This window comes from Fringilla coelebs (assembly GCF_963513975.1).
Source record: "Fringilla coelebs genome assembly, chromosome: 12".
In the NCBI taxonomy this organism is placed as follows: domain Eukaryota; kingdom Metazoa; phylum Chordata; class Aves; order Passeriformes; family Fringillidae; genus Fringilla; species Fringilla coelebs.
In genome coordinates, this window is record NC_140038.1 from 22,354,515 (window position 1) to 22,379,096 (window position 24,582).

General features: G+C 40.8%; 1 protein-coding gene across 1 annotated transcript in view; it reads left to right on the forward strand.

Annotated features, from left to right (window-relative positions):
• The first annotated feature begins 932 nt into the window (after positions 1-932).
• The window catches only part of IQGAP1 (IQ motif containing GTPase activating protein 1), a 53,640-nt gene continuing 29,990 nt past the window's right edge, over positions 933-24,582 (forward strand). The window contains exons 1-12 of the mRNA XM_084213926.1: positions 933-1,094; positions 2,859-2,958; positions 15,212-15,368; positions 15,742-15,819; positions 17,483-17,559; positions 18,939-19,006; positions 20,037-20,150; positions 20,533-20,711; positions 21,371-21,461; positions 21,955-22,118; positions 23,095-23,179; positions 24,235-24,398. Coding sequence (XP_084070052.1) covers positions 1,043-1,094; positions 2,859-2,958; positions 15,212-15,368; positions 15,742-15,819; positions 17,483-17,559; positions 18,939-19,006; positions 20,037-20,150; positions 20,533-20,711; positions 21,371-21,461; positions 21,955-22,118; positions 23,095-23,179; positions 24,235-24,398 — 1,329 coding nt within the window. The 5' untranslated portion in view covers positions 933-1,042. The remainder of the gene's footprint in view (positions 1,095-2,858; positions 2,959-15,211; positions 15,369-15,741; positions 15,820-17,482; positions 17,560-18,938; positions 19,007-20,036; positions 20,151-20,532; positions 20,712-21,370; positions 21,462-21,954; positions 22,119-23,094; positions 23,180-24,234; positions 24,399-24,582) is intronic.

Sequence of the window (24,582 nt, forward strand, 5' to 3'; positions counted from 1 at the left end):
CACTGCACTTGTTCCATTATGTCCATGTCTTCCTTGTAGTGGGGTAGCTGAAACTGAATCCACTGGGAAGATGAGAATGATTGATTGACTCCCTTACCTGCTGGTGATGCTTTTCCTAACAGAGGCGATTGGTCTTCCAAATTACTTAATGTGGGCTTAGGTATGTAAATGTATGCCCCAGCACTGAAATTCATGCAACTAAATAAAATGGGTACATGGTGGATGGCATTGTCAGTGCTCTTACCCTTGAACAAGAAATAGGCAAAGCAACAGTAATACATGCTGAGGGGAAGAAAATTTTCAGGGCGTGATTCTCCTGTGGCAGTGCTGCTGGATATTGCTATTGTTTTGGGGCACCCTGCTTCCACTTGTGGCTGGCATTTCAGGTGAGTTAGCACGGTTTGGTCAGTAGAGATGTTTAGATGGAAAGGCACGGCTGCTTCCAGCAAGTCCAGATATTGCTACTGTGAAGGGCAATGCAGCTGGGGAACCTGGCAGAACAAGAGGGCTTAGGCAAAGCAGCTTGTGGGAGGCAGCCAGTCCGTGGAGGCTGAGCTGATGAGGCTGCGCTGCACACAGTGGGGCGCACATGGGCTGGGCACACATGGCAGGGCTGGGAGGGCTGAGAGAGTAAGATGTGGGTCGTGACCAGGTTGACCTGGGTTGTCCCGCATATGCTGGCGGAGTTTAGGCGAGAGCTTAGCTAGGTGTTAAGAATGAGGCTGACAGGAAGATTCAAAGCCAGGGCGCTGGCCCTGTGAGAGGGAGGGACCCCTGGGAGAGACAAAGCGTCCAAGCCGGGTCCTTCAGGTTTACGGGATGGGCCGAGCTAGACTGGGGGCTGCGTCCGGCCGGAAGGGGACTGCGCAACTCGTCGTTTCGCTCCAGCGGCGGCCGAAGGTGGCGGGGGCGCCTAGGGTGCGGCTGGGGCGGGGAGAGGGAGGGAGAGCGCGGAGGGGCGACTCCTCCCCCGCCACACCCGGTGCGGCGGAAGAGGAACAGCCGCGCCCAGCTCCCGCTTGCCCCGGCCCAGCGCAGCGCCATGGCGGCGGAGGACGTGGACGGGCTGGCCGTGTCCCGGCCCCACTATGGCTGTGAGTACCGGGACCCCGGGGATCCGGGAATCCGCGTGGCCGCCAAGCGACGCCCAGCCCGAGCTGTCCATGCCTTCCAGTGTCCACCGCTGGGAGGGGAGACTGGGTCACCGCAGGTATGGGGGGAGCCGCGGGGTCCGGGTTCCGGGACTGCCCCGCGGGCGCGGTGCGCCCCGCCGGCTCTCCTCGCGGGCCCCGGTAAGCTGCGCCTCCCGCGAGATGAGCGCTGTGCTGCGTGGCAGCTCGTCGAAGCTCGACGGTCCTCCTGAGTGCTGGAGAGGAGTGCTGGGAGAAGGCAGTGGATGAGCAGCGACGGGGCGTCCCACGGCTGCGCCGCCGTCGTCTGCCGCGGGCGAGCTCCGCGCCTCGCCCAAGATGTCCGCCGCGGGCGGGGCGGGGGCGGCCCTGCCTTCCGCCTTCCCGCCGATTTTAGCGACCACACCCGATTTGCCGGGCGACCCGCCGGTCCCATCGGACGCCTCCGCTCCCTTGTCGTGGGCTTCCTGTGGAGAGGGGGGATCTTGACGTCCGACGCGTGGGCTCGCCTGTGCTACGATACTGCGTCAAAAATTATCAGCGGCGGAGGAAAACGTGGTGCTGTGGAGGGACGATGTTGTAGGCGGCAGTCGGTCCGACCTGGTCTTTTAACACTTCCAGGGGTGGGGTCGCCGCAACTTCTCTGAGCAGCCCGTGCTAGTGCCTCGCTATCTTCTTGTTCAAGAATTTCTCCCTATCATCTGGTCTAAATAAATCTCTCCATTCTAGTTTATACCTATTCCCCCTTGTTCCATCAGTATCGCCCTCTTCCTTTTATAAGCCCCCTTCTAAGTACTGAAAGGCCACAGTGACGTATCCCTGGAGCCTTCTCCAGGCTGAGCAACCCCTGCTGTCTCAGCCTGCCTTTGTGGGAGAGGTGTTCCAGCCCCCATCTTTGTTGTCCTCCTCTGGACGGGCTCTAGCAGGTTTTGTGCTGAGGTTGCCAGACCTCAGACCTGGATGCAGCGTTCCTGCTGGGGTCTACAAGTGCACTGTAGATTGTTGTTGAAGTTATTTTAGGTGTAAGCTAACCTTTGCTTAATAACAGTATGAGGCATTTCCTACTTGTCAAATTGGTTCATAAAACCTAAAATCTGTGGGTTTTTCTTCTTTTTTTGATGTGAGATGTAAGTATAGGAAGAGAAGACTTTTTCACTGAGGCTTTGAACACAGAATCTAGAAGATTTAGGCATATTACCCCTGTGTAGGTCTTCAGTGTGATCTGAAGATGGCATGCAGGTTGGGAATCTGAATTATTCACTTCCATATAGGGAGTGTGAGTAGCATTTCCACCTTGTTTTAGAGGTGGACTCTGAAGTTATAGAAGGGATTATATGATGTGGACATGTATTTGTGTCCTTCCTTAATCTTTTGCTATCAAAATTGGAGGATAGGTGAGGGGACAAGTGGTCACTGATGTGCTTTTGAGGAGGACAAAGGCAAAGCTAGAAGAAAATAAAGGATTGTTTATAAGAAATTGTAAGGGGGATGGAGTCAATTTGAGAAATCAGGAAGAAGAATCTGGCAAATTTATGTGACAAGGATAAGGAAATAGAGAGTTTTCTCTTGCTAGTAGCGAACAAGTCGTCAGATCCTTAATCTTCTGCATTAAAAAAAACCCTAACTGTGATGAATTTCTGTGGGAGAGGTTGGATCTGATTTTTGATGTGCCTGTTCCATTACATTCAATTTTCAACCATCTGAGGGCTGTGTTTTGTTTGTTTTCAGCTGTCTTGGATAATGAGAGGTTAACAGCAGAGGAAATGGATGAAAGGCGACGCCAGAATGTAGCCTATGAATACCTTTGTCATCTGGAGGAAGCAAAGAGGTAAGAATAATTGATTTTGAAACTGCTGGTGCTTTAAAAGAAGATGTGACCTTTGGTACAGGGCATAATTTAGATGCATCTTACCTCTTGTCTCGGTTGCTTAGGGGCTATATAGTTTCACTAGAAAAAACAACCAGTCAAAAAAAATCAAAGAAACTCCCTTCCTCCCCAAAAAAACCAACCAGCCTCTGCTGTGTGTTTCTAAGGTTCTCAAAGACTTCATGACAAGGACTCTGTAGCTGTTCTGCTATTTCTAGCACTGGATGGGTTCTCCTGATGCTATGATGACTTCTTACCTTTTCTTTTTATAAACCACTTATATATTCTCAATACATGTAACATGCATACTCGTATCTTTAACTCTAATATCTTAGCATAGCCCTGGTATTCTGTTAAGCCAGAAGACCACACATCCTGAAGGCCTTGCACTTGGAGGCCGAAAAACCTTATGGTATCTTGAAAAACCAAGAGTCCCTCTAAAACATGTCCTGTAAAGTAAAATTAAGTACATCTGGGGGAAAATACTTGAAGTTAAGAAAATGTCACACTGTTCATTTAAACCTCTCAGTGGAGCATCATTTTTAAATATACTAATTTACAAAGTCCATAAAATTGTATACGCGATCTACTGTGTTTGTACATTTCGGTGTATTCCACCTTGGTGAATTATTGCACCATAAAAATCCTTATTAGATACTGAGATAAAAAAACCTTTGTCCCTTAACCCTGTCTAACTCTTAATTCTAAACCCAAGAAAAGGCATCACGTCCCATTGTCTAACTTGTATATGTCTGGTGCAATATTGCCTCCCGGCTTAGCAGTGCATATGAAAAACAGCTATGCCCTTCCTCTTAACTGAAACCTTTTACAAATTTAAATTGTAGCAGTGTATATTCCTTGCACACTGAGAACTCAATTCTTGCATATTTCTCCATGCATCCATCCATTTAATAGATCTGTAGTACTTTTCCCTGGGTTGCTCAGGCTTCTTTTCGGGCACTCAGTGTCTTTGTGGAAGTTCACTGCCAAAAGAGAGAAAACTTTTCCAACAGGGCCTTAGTGGGCATACTTATGAGGAGTGCAATGATTATTTTGTATACTCCAACAGATTCGATATTATCATACATTATTGCATGGTATCTGCTTTTTCATGATGTTATGGTATACTGGAGTTTTGCTGAGTTGTCACCTTGAAGTTGTGCTGCTGACATTTGTTTCTCATCTTTTATTTATATGGTCTATCGTGTTTTCCCAACTGTCACCCTTCACTCAATCCTGCTGAATTAGATTTTTCCTGATTTTTGTTTAAAATATTGAAATAACTTTTATCTTATTCTTGTCTTCCAGCCTGTATGTAATCTCCACATTTAATAAGCATATAAACATACTGTGTGTCTTCATTCGGACAATTAATTGAAAGTATGTTCAGAACAGAGTAGGTGCTGTGTAGGAAAAAGGATTGGTATTAAAAATGAATGCATGAAGTCCTATTGTTGCTATTTAAAAAAACATTTTGCAAACATTAAGTCCTATATGCTGTATATGAAGAATAGGAATGTGACATACATAAATGCATGTTTGACATAGCCAAGAGCATGTTTTGTCATGGCTCAGTGAACATTTAAGTCTCCCTTTCTCCTTCAAAAGATGATATGGGTTAAGAGCCAGAAAATTTTCCCTGGCTGGGTGATGAATTTTGTATAAATCTGTGTCATTCTTCCTTAGCAAGGCAGGCATGTTCAGCTGTAGTGACTTTACTGAGGAGGAAGTACTGAGTTTGTACAAGTTCACTGCTGGCAGAATGTAAAGGATTTAATTCCAGGACTTTAATTTTACCAAGAATTTATAGTATATTTTTGAAGGGATGGGGAGCACACAGTTTATGCTGTAGTCCTTTAGGTGCTTTATGAGAGTTATCACTACTGTAAGTTAGCAGAGACTGCTTAGTTACTAGTAGATAATAATTTTCCTTCCATACAGACTTGAATGAAGTTTGCAGTAGTAAGCCAGATCTGACTGTGTTTCAAAATAACTCTTTCCCGTTGAATCCAAAGTCTAGCAGCAAATACAGGGCAAACAGGTAGAGATGAGTTGCACTGTAGTAACTGTCCAAGCTTGAAGGAGCCCCAGATCTTTCACTTGTGGGCTCTTCCTGTCATCAACCTTGGAGTAAATGCTAGAGGAGGTGCGGATTCTCACTTGAATTCCATGCTCGGGTCTGCAAAAAAAAAAACCAAAAACAAACCAACAAAACACCTCAGGCAAAAATACATTTTACAGTAACACCTTTAATATTTTCGTCTAGCTCTTGCTTAATCGTGGGTAGTTACTCTTTAAATAAATCAGCTTTGACTCCGAAGTTCTTAGTGATATTGTTTCTGCTTCTGAGTGTTGTCTTGATGTTGATGAGGTTGAGCAGCTGGGCATTTGATTTTTGCCACACCTTGTCAGAGAAAAGAAGTTTTCACTCCTGTCTCAGGGTGAGCATTGAGATGTTTCAAATAATGCCTAGTGGTAGCCAGTATGTTTTGTAAAGGATGAAGAAACAGGTGTGCTGCTCAAAATGCAAGTGGTGGTGTACAGCCTTCCTTGTATCCACCTTGGCAGTTGGAGCACTTATTTTTCAAGTGGAAGGTCTGCTTGGAGAGCCTCAACCCTTATCCAGCCCATAACTCGTGTTTGCTTAGGGGCATACAGGCTATTTATGTATATGTGAGTGGGAGTTTCTGATTCCTATAGAGAAGGCCATATCACTTAACATAAGAGTTAAAGATTAAATCACTTAACATAAGAGTTAAAGACAAATCTGCTCCAGGAGGGGAGCAGACTTCTGAGTTTAATAATTAAGATATACAAGGAAGAGCAAAGGCTTGAGTTCACTGTCTACTTCCAGGATTTTTTTTTTCCTGAGAATTTATTTTGTAAATTGCCCTTCGAGTTTTATTTATTGCTACTAGCACAATCTAGAAGAGGATTCTTGGCTGCTTTGTTGGTCAGGAGTTTATTTAGCAGAAGCAATTAAACAAGAGCTATAAGAGATCAGTGTGTTTGAAATTAATGACCCTGATCTGAGATTTTCTATAAATGACTTCTTTACCAGTAGTGTAACTGAGGCGTAGCATCTGAATTAGATACTCTGGCTTTTTTCCTGTATGACTGATTACAGTCCCTCTGAGCTGTGACAGGGCTAATAAGCTTTCTTCGTGGTGAGAGAATGTCAGATTGGAAATTATATCTCTGAGGAGAAGAGGAGGACCTAAGAGCAAAGGAAGGTAGCTGGTGTACTCTGTGTCACACTCAGAAGCTGAAAGTTGTAAAGGTGATTGTAGCCAAGGCAAGGTGGGAGGCAGTGGAAGGACAGCCGTTGGTAACTCCTCTTCCCTGTAATCATATCATATTACTACAGTATAGTATTGCATTCAAACACTGTAGTTTGTATTTATTTTTTCTTCTACAATATAAAGACAAGTGAAATCATGTGGTTAACAACATGCTGATTAGCATTGCATTAGCATTGTTAAAGGCTTGCTAGCCCTTTAACTAAGCAACAGATATGGAATCTAGAAGCAAAGTGGATTTTTTTAAAATGTTAGAAGATGGTAAGATAATAATTGCCTAGCACCTAATTTTGTACTGAAATAAAAAATTTAGAAAAGTTTGAATTTCTGATCTGTTTGATGTGATGGCCCATGTACAGTGTAACTTTGGGTACTTCTATTTATGGCAATTTATAGCTGTTTGCAAGACCTGTCTGCTAATGAGCATACATCAGAAGCATTATTAGAGGAATAATTTGTACTTGTTTAATGGTATTCCAGCATGTTGTTTGATTGGTCTTTTTCGACTGTCACTGTTATTCTATTGTTATTTAGTAGTTTTTTATTTCAGTCAATAATGTGCAACAGTCTTGTGAAACAGGAATTAATTCTTGCTAGTTGGAGAAAGGGAAGCAGTGTGTAACTAAGTTGCTCAAGATTGTGAAAGACTGAAATGAAATTTGGAGTTGAAATGAAGATTGTGAATAGAGGGATTCCTCTACTATGTGTGGGCCAGATGCCTCATTCTTGAAGAAAAATGGCGTTACTTTTAAGTGTTGTTTAATATTTCAGATTTTCTTTTTCATGTTCTCTTGTTTGTTTGTTTGGATTGCTTTACTTTTTCTTTTTCTTGTTTTTTGTTTTTTGTGTTTTGTTTTTCTCTGTCTCCAAATCACAGTAATCTGATAGAAAAGCTGTGGCAGTGCATATAAAACTGCAAAAATATACTCTGTTCTGTTGACAGCTCATTCTCACAGAAGGGTAAGGGTATTTTTGTCTTGAATAGAAGCAGCCTGAGACCTGATTTTTGTGGTCCTTTTCTAAAAGTCAGGGTGTTTTACAATATCCTTCATCAATGTTTCCACTTGGAGATTGGGTCTGATACTGGTTTTGGGTTGGTTGTTTGGACTGGTTTTTCATATGCGTTGTTTTGTGGTGGGGTTTTTTGTTTGTTTTCTGCTTCTCTCAGACACAATACAAGTGTCATGTTTTATTGTAATCCAGGAGTATTCATAGACAATATTTTATTATCACTAGTTATAAGTTGAAGTAACTTCTACTTAGCTCTTACTGCTTTATTTGGGCTTTTATCAGCTCCTGTTTGGACTTGAGATATTTCTCTACAGATCCTGTGCTGTTTGGTGTGACCTCATGCAGTTGCAGGGAGTGGCTGTCTGGACTGGAAGTGACTTGGAATGCACGTTCAGGACTATGTTTTTCTGAGAAGTGGGTGGAGAGAGGTACAGAAAGGACGGTGGTGGAGTACCACCGTCTTTGCCTCACTCCGGATACTTCTTTTATGACTCACTGGAAATGGTAATGAACGGCAGGTCAGGAGGAAAGAAACAACTGTTTGTTCAGAGACCAGGATTTTTCTTTTTGGACGGTGCTTTCTGAAGGAGTACTGTGTATAATGTAAGGAGAAAGCAGCCCAAAATAACCAAAGCAAACAGATGTTACTAACAGTTCTCGGCTATCAAGTACTGTGGAGTGCTTCTTAATAACCCTTATTTACAAGTTGGTCTTGAGCAGTGATAACTTCAGTGATGTTGTAGCTTCCAGGCATTTAGGCCTATTTAGTTTCTAATGCTAAGTGATCAAGGCAATTATCTTGAAAAAGATTTTTGTGTGTTTGATAATTACGTTCCTCTTGACTGTAGGCTTGGTACTCATCTGAAAGCTCTCCAGTACAGATGGCCTATCTTTTTGGCAGACATGGCAAGTGCAGTAGTATCCTCATCAGCAAGAGCAGCTAAGAGAATTTTTACAGGTTTATGGCAGTGTTTGCAAGGGAGCAAAGAGGAACCTCATATTTACTTTTAAGGAGATGGGGAGTGGTAGAGGGAAAGATTTTAATGACAGAGTATCAGTATTGTCTCTGGTTCAGCTGCATGTTGCCAGGAAGAGTACTTCAATCATTGGGAAAAATCTGGCATATGTTACTCATTAATTTCTTGCTCTTTTGTATCTTTGAACTGAAAAAGCCTGTGTGGATAAAGAGAATGTTCTTTTAGCTGTGGGTAGTACTTGTTTTCCTAGCTCTTCATCTGTACAAGCCTTACTGAAAGGCATTGAAATATCCACCTACTTTTCTGGGGGAGAACACTCCTGATGTGATAAATTTATTCTACTTTGCCGTTGTTAACTCTCTGAGAGATCTTTCTTTCATCTTTTGAGGTGATTCCTTGATTTGTTTAGAGTTGGTAGAATGAGTTATTTTGAGGAGTTTTTGTTGGGTTTTTTTCCATGTCTGTTTAATGCCCTGGTTCAGGTGAACTGAATGAAGAGCTGAGGCTGTCTTCCACATTTTCTCTTCTTAATCATCTGTGAGAATGCCTGCCAAGTCTACATTTGTAACTGCACTAAAAATATTTGAGATTGCCTCTACTTATGAATGATCTGCTGGAGCATCTTTGAATAAAATGAATAGTATGGTTAGTCAAAAAAATGCCATACCTGTGGTGTTGCAGTAGTGAGCAATGAAAAAGTTTTTAAGCCATAGTTCTGTGCATTCTTTTGGGTGGTTAATGCAGATACTGTTGGGGGAAAAAAAAAAGTGCTGCCCTTTTGCTCTCACCGCTTTTTCCTCTGCTGTGGTGCTACAGTGGCCATGCATCTTTTCCTTGATACATATCTGGGGAATTGCATTAGAAGAAGGGCTAAATGATTACAAACAGAAGCATCTAGATGTGAAGGCACCATGTGCAGCAGTTGGAATGATTTGTCTTTAACAATGCCTGGATTAGCTGCTAGTCATCCAGATCCCAGCATCTTTGTATTTGGTTTCACTAGACCCCTTTTGGAGGCAGGGCACAGTGAACAAATGCTGGTGAATCATGGGGGTGGTACTGGCCAGAGATAGTCATAACTGTTTGCTGCCAAAGGGTACGGAAAGGTTTATCCTTATCTGTAACCTGTAAATTCTGCATCTGGTTGCCAGCTGAGAAGTGTGCAGAAGACGTGAGGAGAACTTGGTTACTGGTCACCTTCCATGTCAGGGCAACAGGTCCTGGACCTCCTGATCCTTGTTGGGCCAGGTGTAATGGCCCCCTCCTGGGTGGATAGCTTGAACGTCCTTTTCCTGCTTGAGCAAGAGCTTTTTCTTTTCTGGGGCAAGTGACAAAGATCTAAATTTCTGTTTTGGCTTGTTAGATTTTTCAAAGCTATTTGACTTGAAAGTGAAATTAAGAATTATGCTTTTGGTAGAGAAACAGAGGGTTAGAAATAGACCAATCAGCAGTCAAATCTATTTTAATAAACTCATCTTGCTCAATAGAATAATTCAAATTACAATCCTGATAGTTTTATTGTAATTACTGGTGTAATTTTAATGGTTGTAAAGGTAACTGACAATGTGTCATACTGATATGAGTCAAGTCCACTGAGTTAACCAGTGTGATTTCAGATTCATCTGCTTTGGAAGACTTTAAGGGACTGATCTTGAACATTGTATCTCTTGATGATGATCTTGTTTCCCAGGATGTTGATTGTTGCACCGCTGTGAAAGCCTTCCTGTGCTCCTCTTCCCCCACCCTTCCCTGAGATGTGATTATGATCTTTGAAGAGCGGAATTCTAAATAAGTATTGTTGGTACCTTCCTTTAGATAGGACCCCTGCTGTCTGGAACGTGCTGGTGTCCCTTAGTCTTCTTTTGTGAGCCTTGTTTCTGTAGGATGACTTCTCAGGCAAAAGATGAGAACGCTTTAAATGGTGTCAGTGCTGGGTGCTGGACAAGGCGGGCAAAAAAAATTGATGTGTTAAGGAAATATGGACCCTGAGGGTGAGCAAATCCATTGGGGAGTTAGGGAAAGGGAGACAGTTTTTCTTAATTGAGGTTTTGTTGTTCTGAATGGAATGCTTATTATGCTGTAAGTCACTGCGTGACATAATTTGTCATTTTTGTAGTAAGAATTAAATGGCAGGCTAGCATTTACTATCTCATTTCCAGCTTCTGACTGATGGTTATACTGTGCTCACTAAACTCCATTTGTCAGAGAGTTCTGACCTCTTGTGTGTTTTCTGCCATCTCTAAGATTTTTGCCAAATTCTCCTGTTACAGCAGTCGCATGAAGAGTAAGATGCTATCACAAACTTACTTAAGGAGGATTATATTATTTACTGTATGTCAGAAATCCTGTGCAACAAACTACTTTCCACTTAAATAAATGTAGTTTTCAACAGAGGGATAGGTTGATCATGTTACAGGTCCTTCTTGCTCAAAATGTAGCTGTCCTGGAATTGTGAAACTAGCTAATTAACTACCAAAAACTGAAGTATATGAATATGTTTCGGTCTTTACTGCTGCAGATTTTTATACCAACTTTGGCAGATCAAGAACAAATTTTTCATTTATTTTCTTGTGAGCAAATGTATTTTTTTTTTTTTACCCCAACTTTAGGAATTTTTGCATCATCGCTGTGATATTTGGCAGAGTTATACCACAAAGGTATCCAGTGTTGATTTTATTGATGCTCCAGGCACTTCAAAAGGGCACAAAAATGACCTCATTTCAAGAATTTGTACTCACAGTCTAAGCATGTGCATGGAAATCACGTGTTGAAAATGTCGCTGAAGAATGTGATTTTGGGCAAATAGCCTGCCTGTTTCATGGTTGTGAGAAGGAGATGTTTAAGGCAGTCCAACTATGTTGGTAAAGCACAGGCTTAGGTAGGCTTGTTTTCCTAATTAAAATAGATTGGTATGGTATACAGACAGTGTTATGAAAATTGGAGACTAACAGTCTTATATATATGCACCTGGAAAGAGAGTTAAGCTCTGTGCCCCTCCAGTCTCCTTCCGTTTCCTCATTCAGGGGGAAATGGAGCATACGCTTCCTGAAGAAGAAGACAATGACCTCCTGAAACGTAGTTGGTAGGGGAACGCTGGAAGCCAAGGAGTGCTGCTGTGGCACTGACATACTTACAAAGAGAAGACTCACATGATTCTGACCTATGGTCAGAAACTCTGTGGCCAGTGCTCTCAAAGTAGCGACTCAGGAGTTTACGTGGAGGTTCTGTTGGCAGCTTTCCTGCTAATGAAACTGGTGAGGTATTCAGTAAGCAGAATGTGATGTGGAACTGAGCTTCAGCCAACAGTGTTGGTACCGATACAAATCATACCGGTTATTCTTCAGCATGATGTGTAAAGGTTATGTACTTTATCATCTTGAAGTTCTTATTTGCTAGAAGTGTTATAATGTCGCTCTTGAGGCCTGCACAGTGGAACTGAGCACCAGGTGCAGACTTAGAATGTGTGTTGGGCCGCTGTGTCATCTCAGAGTTGAAAAACGTCCCTGGCTAGGTCTGTGTAAAAAAGGAAAGTCCATTGTTTTGGAATGGTAGGAGAATTGAAGGTTAGAAAATGTTATTTATATTTCTGGCCCTTTCAAATAATAAGTTTTACTTGGAAATTATTGCTACTTAATGATGACCAAGAAGTGAGCTTTCCTCATTGGTGGATAAAATCACTTTTTTCAGCTATTGATATCTTCTGTATTTTGTATGCCATGCTCTGTTTTCTTTTTGTGCTGGAACATACTGCATGGTAGTCCTTTCATGAAATGTGCAGCCATCCTTAGAGGCTTTTTCCATTTTTTCAATTTTCTGCTCTAGTGGTTTTATTTATTTAATTTGCAACAGTTTCTGGAGAGAATGTTTGCTAGTTCTACTTCCTCAGGCTTGTCTATAATCAGTCTGAAAGGAAAAGAGTGGCTTTTTATTTATTTTCCACACTATTTCAATTGTCTCAGGTTTAGCCAGACTCAACATTTTCACAAGTGAAAGAGCAAAAGGTATGCCATATGATCAGTGTTAAGTTTTTGCTGTGTCTGACCTCCAGTTCTGGTAGAATTACACCTATGGTACTTTTCTAACATAAGGACACATTTGTGTAAATTTGTCATAACTCTCAATAATGCCATATTGTGGGAGAATAAAAAAGTTGCTAGTTGAGATGATAATGGTATTTTTTTTCCAGTCCTTGGTAATGGAGCAATGTTTCCTTTGAAAGCTTGAAGACAGTGTTACTTGAGAGATTGGCTGCCCAACAATACCTGATGTTACCTTTTTATTGTCATATCTTGTCAGGAAAGCCTGGCTCTAAATTGCAGTTGATGGTAGTAAGCATGTAGGCATTCAAGAATCTTTTTCTCAGAGGGGGATTTTGTAACAGTATGACTAACTGATTGGTAAGGTGCACTTACTACTTTAAATAGAGCTAGCTTCAGTAAAATTATAAGTCCAGTATTATCTATGCAGTTATGATGAAACTTGATTGAAAAATAATTCTGGGTTGGGCATTGTTTTCTGTACTGGTGAGAGGGAGGGAGCATAGTGGAAACAAGTAGCAGAAGTAGCAGAAAATAATTGAAAGTTTCTGCAAAAAGCTTATTGATGGCGTATTGTTCTAATGCCTAATGTTGAAAAGGAGTAGAGGTTGTTGCCCATCAGCCAGGTTCCCTGCTCATTGAGAAATGTATTTGTCTCGTTCATCTGGAAATTCCTCGTGTATTTCTGCCTTTTAAGGATGACAGGTGTTAATTTTATTGCAAGTATATGAGCTTTTAAATATAAAAGGTACTGAATGATATTTTCTGAAAGCATAGCTTTGTCCTCTGGCTTAGCAAATGGTTAAGCAATTCCACACCAAGCAGGAACATTACTGTATGTAAATTGCTCTAGTTTTGTAGTTATAATAACACCCACTTAAGAACCTGTTGAAACAGGTATGAGTACATTGAGATAGCTTATGTTCTAATTATGGGCCATTTATCTTTCGTTATGGAGACAGACAAAACTCACTGCTTCTGTGTCCTTCCATAAGGTACTAATTAAGTTGTTTGGTCGCATGTCCCTTCTACTTTCTTTAGGTCTTCTAGTCTGAAGAAAGTGGGTGTTTTTTGGTGTTTTTTTTTGTTTTGTTTTCCCGGTAAGGTAGTTTGGAAGGTGTTGTGCAAACTGTTGCTATGATTTGGACTCTATCAGCATCTGAGTAGCTCTGTGTCCTCTCAGGAATCTTTGGTTCTAATCGTCTGTGGCATGCAAGTGACAGTATCTTTTTGATAATGGTCCAGAATTTTTAAACTTATGTCATGTTTATCATATATTCAGTTAGTATGTGCATTTTTCTAGAACTTAATATTCAAGAGCGCCTGAGTTTTGAGGGGAAAGCAGCAAAACCTGGAAAAACAGTAGTTTTAAGAAGAACTGAGTTTCTTTTTGTAGTTAATATATAGATATTTCCAGTTGTTTCCAGAAACCTTTTTTTTCTGGTAAACACCACTTTCCAGGTCCAGCTCTAGGTTGCAAGTCCCACCTTTTTCCTGGGCTCAGGCTGCAGTCCACAGTGCAGTGGTGTCTCATTTGGGATTTAAAGCACACTGGGTTGAAGCAGGATCAATTACTTGCGTGTGTTTCGGATCAGTACCAGTAATGTGGGTTTATAATCCCTGTAAGCCAAATTATTAACTTTGTTTACATTATACTGTCAGCTCCGTTTTGTAGTATGGACTGTTGCTATTTTGGACCCCTGTTGTCTTGAAAGTCGCCTTTCTGTGATCTTAATTGGTCCAAGTCCTGTAAGAGCTTTAGAATTCAGCTGCAAGTGAGGCATGGTCTGAGTAAGACACTTTGGAAAGTGGCCTGTGGTTGTGCAGGTCCCTTTTTTAGAGACCAGAGCAGTCAGGTAGGATGTAATCTTCAGGTGAAAATGTAGCTGAGCTTGCAGTTTACAGCCTCCAGTAGCTTGTACAGAAAAAATATCAAGATGCACCTCTGTTTTGAGAAGAGGGATTTTTTTCAAAATGTTTTGCTGTAGTCTGTCTTTTTGTCATGAGATCTGTGATTCCATTCAATGAGATAAAAGGCAACAATATAAGGGAAAATGAGTTATGAGGAGAGGAATGCCTGCTCCCTGTTTCTTCCCCTGTTCTTGAAACGTAATAGTAGGGTGGGAGAAAATATATAGGAAGGTAAACTTGAGAACATCATCATTGAACTGAAAGAGGGTAGGTTTAGATTTGATATGAGGGGAAAAATTCTTTACTGTGTGGGTGTTGAGGCACCTGGAGCAGTTTGCCCAGGAAATTTTGGCTTACCCTATCCCTGTAAGTGTTCAGGACCAGTCTTGGATGGAGGTCTGAGCAACTTTGTCTAGTAGAAGGTGTCCCTGCTTATAGCAGAGGGTTGGAATGAGAAAGGCCTTGAGGTCCTTTCTGACTCAAACCGTTCTATGATTCTGTGAACATTGTTGGGCCTCTCTGTGAGATCATTTAAAAGAGCTTGAGTAAGTGGCACAAAGTCCTGAAATAACTAGAAAATACTTAATGAGAATAAAGAAATGCTTGTGAGATAAACCGGAATAAAGGGAAGATTTAAGTTAGTTAAAAGGACAGGATGGCCACGCTATGTGTAGACCAGTATGAACTAAGTTGTGGGCTGAAGGAGAAACACGAAGATTAGATGGTGTCTTAATTGCTTTTGAAACTCTGGCTGATGAACTCTGAACTCTTCTCCTTAATATTTTCTCTGAAGTGTTACCGACTAGCATTTTAATGATGCAGACTCTGTTAGTGTTATATCTGTTTCCAGCCCCAGTGCTAAGTTAATAGTATGCTTGAGTATGACAGCAGCAGCAGCATGAGACTTGTTTGGCATGGGATTGTGTTCACAAATTAGAAATGCACTCATTGACCAACTTTGTTGTTTTTGTACTTCCAGATGGATGGAGGCCTGTTTGAATGAGGAGCTTCCTGCCACAACAGAGCTGGAAGAAGGACTGAGAAATGGAGTCTACCTGGCAAAACTTGGAAACTTTTTCTCCCCTAAAGTGGTTTCTGTGAAGAAAATCTATGACAGGGAACAGACTAGGTATAAGGTGAGTGCTGTTGACCTTGGATACTTCTTTAGGTAGACATCTAAAATGGGAATATGTATGCATGCCGATACTGTGAGAAAATAAGCGTAAAGTTAATTTGTATTAGTCTTACCTGAGAAACTTTGCCATCATTCTAGAGAAATGGTTAAATGAGGGGGTGGGTGGACTCTTAGCTTTATATCTAAGCTTGCACTTACGTGAAATAATTTCTTGTAAACGGTCAATATAAGTGTTTATAGAAGACTTCAGACTTCTTTCCTGCAGAAGTGCTGTTTTCACTGTCTGTGTTAATGAAACTCATTGGTGGTCATGACCGCTGTGATCTTTTGTTTCTAAGTGCTCTCCCTCTTGTTTCTGCCGATTTTTATTTCAGGCAACTGGTCTCCACTTCCGACACACAGATAATGTGATCCAGTGGCTGAATGCCATGTCTGAGATTGGTCTCCCCAAGGTAACTTCTGTCTTTTACATCCAAATAAATAAATAATCTCAGAAAAGCTTTGCATTCTGTGGAAGCATTTGCTGTTATAAAAAAAATACTTACTCTAGTTCATTCTTAAATTTCTGGATTTGTGTCCCTATAGAAACTCTCTCCTAAAGCTTGCTGAAAGATTTCGTTCTGCTACATGTATGAGAATGACTAGGAGCAAAATAATTTATCCCTGTGTACCATATCCCTGATATTACTTATCGTGCATAATATCTGCAATATGTCATTCTTGCCATGCATTCTTTTGAGCAGTATCCAGGCTACAGTTTGATTGTAAAAGTTTTTTTAGAAATCAATGCTAAACGTAGCAGTACAACAGAAAATACTATGTTCTCTGTTTCTTCAGACTTTCCTATTAAATTTTCACGTCAAGTTGAAAATGTTCCTAGTGTGTATAAATGCTTGACTTGACTAGAGAAATGGCCAGATAAACTTCTCAGAGCTAATAAACACAGTTGCCTGAAAATATATGGGACTGTGGTAGCATTGGGCTGATCGTCAAGTTTTTTTGTAGCCCTGTTATGCATAGTCTCACCAAAACTGGCATTGTGTAGTTTAAGTTGATGCGTGTTTTCTTTGCATATGTACTTGCAAACTGAACACTTTGATTTTGGGAAAGATTTTTAAATAACTTGTTGTGATTTACTAGTTGAGCTTTCCTGGAATCTATGATGATCTTACAGAAACACATTTGGTATTAGAAAATACTGAAATATGCTGTTAGGGTGGTTAGGTGAAAAGAAATGAGGGATTTAAACAGAGAGACATTAAGTGGTCAGGTATGAGGTAGGATTTTTCAGATGCAAGTAGGCTTTGGGTGAAAGTAAGTGTGTGAGAAGATGTTGAAGAAACTAGGTTGGGGTTCAGTACATTCACAAGAGATACTGGTGCTTTCAGTATTTTACCATGCAGAACAGCCAGGGAACTGATGCTGTGGAGTTAAGGGTCATTCAGTTGGTCTTACCTTTACAGAAAAAGCAATGCTCATAGGCAACAGCAAGGAACCTCCAAATAGCTGGAAAACAACATACTTCACTATGTTACAGTGAATCAGGACTTCTGAAATAGTTGAAATGTCATTTGTCAAACTTAGAAGGCTTTGTGTTTGAAAGCTTTTGGGTCCAGCTAACTGAAAATACAGTATGCAGAGCACCTCAGTGCTGGTCTGGGTTTCCAGAAACTTCTGGAAAACTGAGTGCTGGTCTGTGTTTCCAGTTTCCCTATGAAACTGTCTCTCCTCTTGTTTCTCAACCACATTTAAATCCAAACAAAATTCTGTTATCTCTCTTCTCCTGTAAGTCTTTTTGTTTCATCCTTTGTCTTTCACTGAAGTCCTTGCTAATACCTCATGACCCAGTCAGTATCTTGGTGTAAACACAAAAGAAAGGTTCTGCCCATTCACATATGTAGAACTTGGCAGGAAAAGGGGAGCTGTGATTTGGGTATTGGAAACAAAAGGAAGCATTGACACTTCATTAGGAGAAGCATTGGTCCAGGGCAGAGAGGCTTGAAGAGTTGTGTTTCATAAACTGTTTGTCTAGTGTAATGTGGAAGAATTGAGCTGATGTGATTTGGCTGTATAGAGTGAATATAATTCAGACTGCTACCTTTGTTTTGTCTTTAGATATTCTACCCAGAAACAACAGATATCTATGATCGCAAGAACATGCCACGCTGTATCTATTGTATTCATGCACTCAGGTAAGGAATATTAGACAGAAGTCTGAATGCTTCTGAAATCTTTCTGCAAAGCTGAAAGGTGACAGGAGAGAGAGCTGAACTGAAGGCTGGATGAGGGCAAATCTTCTAGCAGAATAATCTCACCAGGTCAGCAAAGATCCATTAAGCCAATATTTTGCCTTGGGCAGTGGCTGAATCAGATTCTGAAGGAAAAAAAGCCAGTCAAGTATGTTGCGATTACTACCTTTTCATTCTGCTTCCCACCCTCTCTGCTGTCTGAGGCAGAGCTAGACATTCTTTAACCAAGAAGATAGTAAGGCACTGGCACAGGTTACCCAGAGAAGCTTTGGCTGTCCCAGCCCTGGAAGTGTTCAGGGCCAGGTTGGACGAGGCTTGGAGCAACCTGGGATAGTGGAAGGTGTCCCTGCCTGTGGCAGTGGGGTGAGTTGAAAGTAGATGATCTTTAAGGTCCCTTCCAGCCCAAGCCTTGCTGTGATTCTGTGTTGAGCTAGCATGACAGGCAAAAAGTAGGAGTTGGTTTTCTTTTCCCAGACCCATGTTTCTGCAGTTGTATGGGTTCTTTCCTCCTTTGTAGCAATTCCATTTCTCATCAGGCTGCCGGTGAATACATTAACCCCGTTTTAGTGAGCCAAATCAGCCTAGTGAATACTTCGCTATTAGAGATGCCATACCTGCAGTCCTGTGACCAGTTCTGGGCTCTGCAGCATTAGAAAGACAGAGGCAAGCTGGAGAGAGTTGAAGGAAAGGTCACTAAGATGCTTAATGGACTAGAGGATCTCTCCTGTCAGGACAGGCTGAGACAGTTGGGACTATTCAGCTTATATAACATATAGTGCCATGGGAATCTCAACAATGTGTGCAGCTATCTGAAGGGAGGATGCAAAGGACATGTGAAGCCAGGCTCTTTTCAGTGATGTCCCATGACGTGATAAGAGGCAAATAGCATCATCTGAACCACAGGAGAGTCTCTCTTAACATCAGGTAATGCTTCATTTATCTGTGCGATTGACCAAAGAGTGGCACAGGTTGCTCTGAAATGTGGGGTCTCCACTGTTTTGATCCTCAAAAGCCGTCTGAAATGATCCTGGGGAACTTGATCCTATGTGACCTGGTTTGAAAAGGGAGCTTGAACAAGACAAACTTGAGAGTGCCCATCTCATCTAGCCTCAACCATTCTGTTAGTCTGTGAAGACTTCATAGTGATGGGCCAGTTATGTTTCACTAAGGGGGGAAGAGAAGAGTCAGCTCACTCTCTTGACGATTATCAGCTATTATATTGGCTTACCTATCCCTGAATCTGTTTCTCCTAAAGCTGTATCATTGCCAGTATCACAAGGAAAAATGACTAGTTCTAATTATTTGCTTCTTTTCTTTTCTAGCCTGTACCTTTTTAAACTGGGTCTTGCCCCTCAGATTCAGGATTTGTATGGCAAGGTAGACTTCACAGGTAAAAAAACCCCAGCACTTATGTATGCTGCCTTCATCTCATACCCTTCTAGATCAGTTATTGTTGCTGTTGATATCCTTAATGTAAATAAAATTATTAATTAGTGGCTGTGAGGAGTTTTAGTAATTTAAGAAAAAAGACTTCATTTGCCAGCTTCTGAGACAGGCAGTTAGACAGTAATCGGTTCATTTATTGCACTGTAATAATTTATTTCACAAATAGCAATGTCTTAACTCTTTTGTCACTCTTGTAAGATGCTTAAGCCTTGCATCCATCTCCTTGGGAGAGTTTTCAGTTTGGAACTTTGTACATGGTTCTGACCTCCTGTGACAGTTTAAAGGTGCCATCAGCTGAAGAAGTGTTTGACAGCTGATCTGCTTCAAGAGATGCCAGCACAAAGTTGTGTGTCCACACACCTCCTCAAAGTTTCACTTCCTTAATTTTGTGAAAATGTCAAATTCTCCATTTTGCATTAGGGAGGCTCTTGCCCGAGGGCACGCATCTGGTTTAAAAAATGTATAAACTTTATTTCCCTGCAAATTGGTTGTTGATTATACTTATAAAATGCTAAACTCTTAACTGTCTTTTAGAGTTGTAGGATATTTAGCAACTGCACATGTTGACGCACTGCATTCGCTTCTCTCAGTGTAGCCTGTTTGTGGGGAAAAGAAAATCTTAAACTACTGCCTATGCGTTTTCCTGACCTGTTGGCAACCACAGTTGAGGTATCTCAGAATGGAGTTGATTTCCAGCTCCTCATGAGAGTTCTTGCATTGTTTTCTAATAAGAAAAACTACAGAATACTCCCGTATGAGTTTCTGGGAGAAATGTAGATTTTAGGAAAGTGTGTAAAATGTCTTTGCATTTTCATTTATTTTGTTTCACTTACCGAGTTACATTCAAAGTATTATTTAAATAATAATTGTCATCTATTGTAGCCGTCCTGGTTTTTTTTAGCAGCAGTTAGTACAGCAGTGCTAAGGGATTGTTAATGATAATGCCATGTAACACTATTTTAACTATGTTTCAGAGGAGGAAATCAGTAATATGAGGCTTGAACTGGAGAAGTATGGTATTCAGATGCCCGCCTTTAGCAAGATTGGAGGAATTCTTGCAAATGAACTTTCTGTGGATGAAGCTGCATGTAAGGAAAAATGTCATTTTGTTTACTTATTGAAATCAGCAGATCAGTTAAGTGTTGGTTTTAATGCTGTAGCTTTTAAGTTTAGTACAGTCTTTCTGGTAGGCCTTTTTGAAAACTGGGAAGATGTTTTTATTCTTTCCCTTGTGTATTTTTCTTTTTTCTGGAGCATGATGATTTGACTATTTAAAATATTGTAGGCTGCTATTTTTTTCAACAACACAAAGCCATGATGAAATGAGAGATACTTTGACAAGTCTTTTGCTTTCCAGTTAATTTTCAGGTTATTTTTCTGTTCTTTTCAAATAAGGGATTCTCGATTTCTTGATTTTTAACAGTTCTGTTTTGTTTGGGACTAACCGGCAGACTGTGGCTTGTTTTTCAGTGCATGCTGCTGTAATTGCCATTAATGAAGCAATTGACCGTCAGGTTCCAGCTGACACTCTTACAGCATTGAAGAACCCTAATGCTATGCTGATAAATCTGGATGATCAACTGGAATCCACTTACCAAGCCACACTCTACAGAGCAAAGCAAGACAAGATGGAGAATGCTAAAAATAGGGTAGCTCAGTTCTTCTTTCAAACCATTTGCAGGCAATGCTACGTTGTAATGCAGTGTAAACCATGGGGAATTTGCTGAATGTGTGTTAAGGTCATGTATGTGTGGTCTTAGGTGGATTTACTCCTTGTGGCATTCTGTTATGTTCCCCAGTAACCTATCTTCTTGCAGAAAACAGGCAATAGTTAATTGTGTTAGTCTGTTTCGCTGTTTGAAATATGGGCCACATAGATACAGAATTCCTGTCAGCGTTTTTATGTTGGGAATGCATCCTTCTCTTTTCACAGATATGTTTTTCTAACAATGAAATGATGAGCAAAACTGACTGATGCTGGAAGTGGTCCATGTTGCTTTATAACACTGTATAACACATGCCTAACTCTGTGTACTGCTTTCTATGTTCTGGAGCTCTACTGTGTGTTCAGTAGTGCCATTAGATTGAAATAAGATGCTTCTAAGCTGTCTGTATCTGAGTTCAACTGTAGTTACTCCAAATGTATTTATGTCTAGGGCTTCTTTTTGTATGTGCAGAGGTATTGTATGTATGGCCTATTACAGTTCTATATGGGTCAACATTTACCCTTCCTGACTTTTTCAGTTAGGAGGTCTGTAAAGGAGAAGGAAGCTGTAGAAACCCTGATTAGTGTTTATTTTGTCTTCAGATTGCCTCAGAAAGTTCAGATAGAGAGAGAGATGTGTATGAAGAACTTCTGACTCAAGCTGAGATTCAGGGAAACATCAATAAAGTGAACAGTAAGTGTAATATTATACTAATAGTCTTAATTAAAAGAATACTTCAAAATTATACCTGTGCTCCTCTTTTTCTGTAATGCTGACAAAATTTCAAGGAAGCTCCCTGTTTTTGTGGGTTGTTTTAGTGGTGGGGTGTTTTGGTTTTCTTCAGTTGTGTGGTTTTGTTGTTGTTAGTTGGTTTTGGTCTTGTTTTGTTTTTTTAGTCATTATTAGTACATAGTTGTAAGCTTAATTCTGTTACCCTTCCTTTTGGAAATGGATTGTTCATGTTGCTGGTCCCTTCAATTCTTCATCGTGAATAGTGCATGCCATTTCCAACCATTCACCTGTTTTTCAGGCTAATAATTCATAATTGACTTCATAATTGATTCTGGAAGTGTTCCTTTTGGATTTCATACCTAACTTGCTATCTATCAGGTCTAAGGGTATTTCTTTCTGAGTGGTAGGTTGTGTAAACCATGGCACTTTCTCAAGACTGTTTTACTGTTGCTAGCACACGCAGCCATATCAAAGATTGACCTGGCTTTGGAACGAGGAGATGCATTAGCACTGTATGAAGCTTTGGCAACACCAGCCCTGGGACTTCGAGGATTGCTACGAGAAAATTGCGACTGGTATTTCAAGCAATTCTTGAGTGATAGACAGCAGAAACAGGAGGTATGGAAAAGTGTAGATACCCTGATTTGTGAGGTTTTTCCCCTGCTCCCGCCTTTCACCATACAACTGTGTGCTAATCACTTGGTATATACCTGCATTACGGTTTAGTGTTGCCTAGAAAAAGTCAGTGTTAAGAGATGGAAGCATTGAGTAAGCCTATTATTTAGGCTTTATCTCTGCATGTGAAAGGCCAGTATAATGTTTGTATATAGGTGTGCATGTAATAGACCCAACCTTAAACTGCCAACTTGTGTGTGTATAGAACTATTAAAATTAAGGTGTGTCCTCCCTCATTTTGCTACTGTCAGTGCCCAAATAATGTGAATATGTGTGTTTTATAAACGCCCATCAGATAAGCCTGAACTACTTTCACTCTGGAGAATACTATCATAGACTGCTTGAAGGCATGGTGCTTAGGGACATGGTTTAGTGGTGGATTTGGCAGTATTAGGTGTATGGTTGGACTCAATGATCCTAAAGATCTTTTTCAGCTTCAATGATTCTGTGATGCTACCCAAGTTATTAAAGTCCTTCTACCCCCCTAGTTACTCAGTCTGCTTTTCTGTTTGTATTTGTGTAGTATCATAATAGTCCAAGAAGCATGTACGTATAAGCCAAAGCTGCATGTTGTCCGTTTTGATGTTCTGCTAGCTCTATAGGTGCTCAGAGGTAAAATGCAACATTACTTAATGGATTATTTCGTGCCAAACTGCACAAATCCTAGTCTCACTCCAGCACGCAGCTCAGGTACAGGGAGCCTTTTCCCTCAAAGTTGTGCCTTTTGTCTTAAATATTATAAAAAAGATCAGGTTGTACACATACCATCTTTCAGCACCTGAACTGAGAATCTGCTGAGTAATTTCTGATTTCCTTATGTGTATTCTTTCTGGTTTAAGTTCAAGTGGAGTATTTTTATTGAGGTAATTGAAATTAACTTGATATTGTTTCACCCTTGCAGTTTCTGTTTTTTCTTTAGGCTGGCCTTACAGGTCCTCTGCAGAAGGAAGAGTTGCAGTTGGGAGTGGATGCTGCTAACAGGGCAGCACAACAGTACCAGCAAAGTAAGGCTCAGCAGAAATTATTGTAGCAGAGTCACTGTGGATGCAATAAAGAAAATGAGGCAGCGCAGTATTTGGATGTACTAATGGTCATTGTGAATGTTCTTTAGGTACTTTACAGCTGCTAAGAACATGAAAGAAAGTTGGTTGACCTAATTATTTGCAGTGTCTTTTATCCCGCCCTTACAATGTGTCTGGAGATAACAGCATTAAAACATTAATTTGAGTTAAAAAACATAGAATGTTTGGCTCCATCCTAAATAACCTCTTTTTATAGAATACTTTTATGAATTTTTATGCGGTGGATTTGTGAAGAAAATCTGGATTGCTCCAAGAGATGTGAAAGATAGGTTTATCTGCTGATCATTCACACTGAGCTACAGAACCATTACTGTTTCTGGATGTCACGTAGCAAATAAAATCCAGATCATTTGCTGATTGTTTTTTGATAGATGCTTCTGAGACCACACAGAGCTCTCTTACTGTCCAGGAGCAATTTACTTTGTGATTGGTAGAAAGGACAGTAACAGAGATTGGAGGAGAGAGGATTTAGAATACAAGAGGAAAATAGCAAATGCTGAATTAAGTAGGTGGCTACCTTCGAATTACCTTATTTATTAGGCATGGAAGTCCACATTTGTTTACCTTCTTGCAGTGTTTTAAGTTAGCCAGCATGTAGTCACTATGGAGTGCCTGTGTTACTGCCTTGAGCAGGATAGAGAGAGAAAGGAAGAGAAAATCGGTATGATTCACCCATCCAAAAATTTGCAATGAGGCTTCTTACCATCAGAATACTCAAATGGTAAAACCAGTCCCTTGATGACCAAACAAAAAGGTGAACTAGTATTAAATATGAACATTGTGTGTTTTAATGGTCTTCCATAATGGAAGACTAGCTAACTAGTGTAGGGGGTGTATGGATCTGAGAGTTTGACTCTTTCCCTGCAGTTTGGGTATTATTCTTTCTCTGGTTAAGTGTTTGAGTAAAATGAAAGTCTGTTAATATGGGAGTCTCAGCTGTCTGCCTTCCTCATTTTTTATGCTCTTTGAATTTCTAGAACTGGCAGCAGTAGCCAAAATTAATTCAGCAATTCGAATGGGTGATGCTGAGAAGACTGTGGCAGAAATGATGAATCCGGAGGCCCAGTTACCAGAGGTTTATACATTTGCTGCAGATCTTTACCAAAGGGAGCTGGCCACCTTACAGCAACAGAGCCCTGAAGTAAGTATCACCCTCTCTGTTATTTTTGAAAGTTGGCATGGGTCACTGGGTCTATCTTGTCTGTTTTCCTAAATGCCTTCTCTGGAACAAACCTGTCTTGAGTCTTCACAGAACTCCTTTGGTGTTCAGTCTGTTCTGATGTGGTTTAATCCTTTAATCTTGATCTGATCGGCCTTGTAAGACT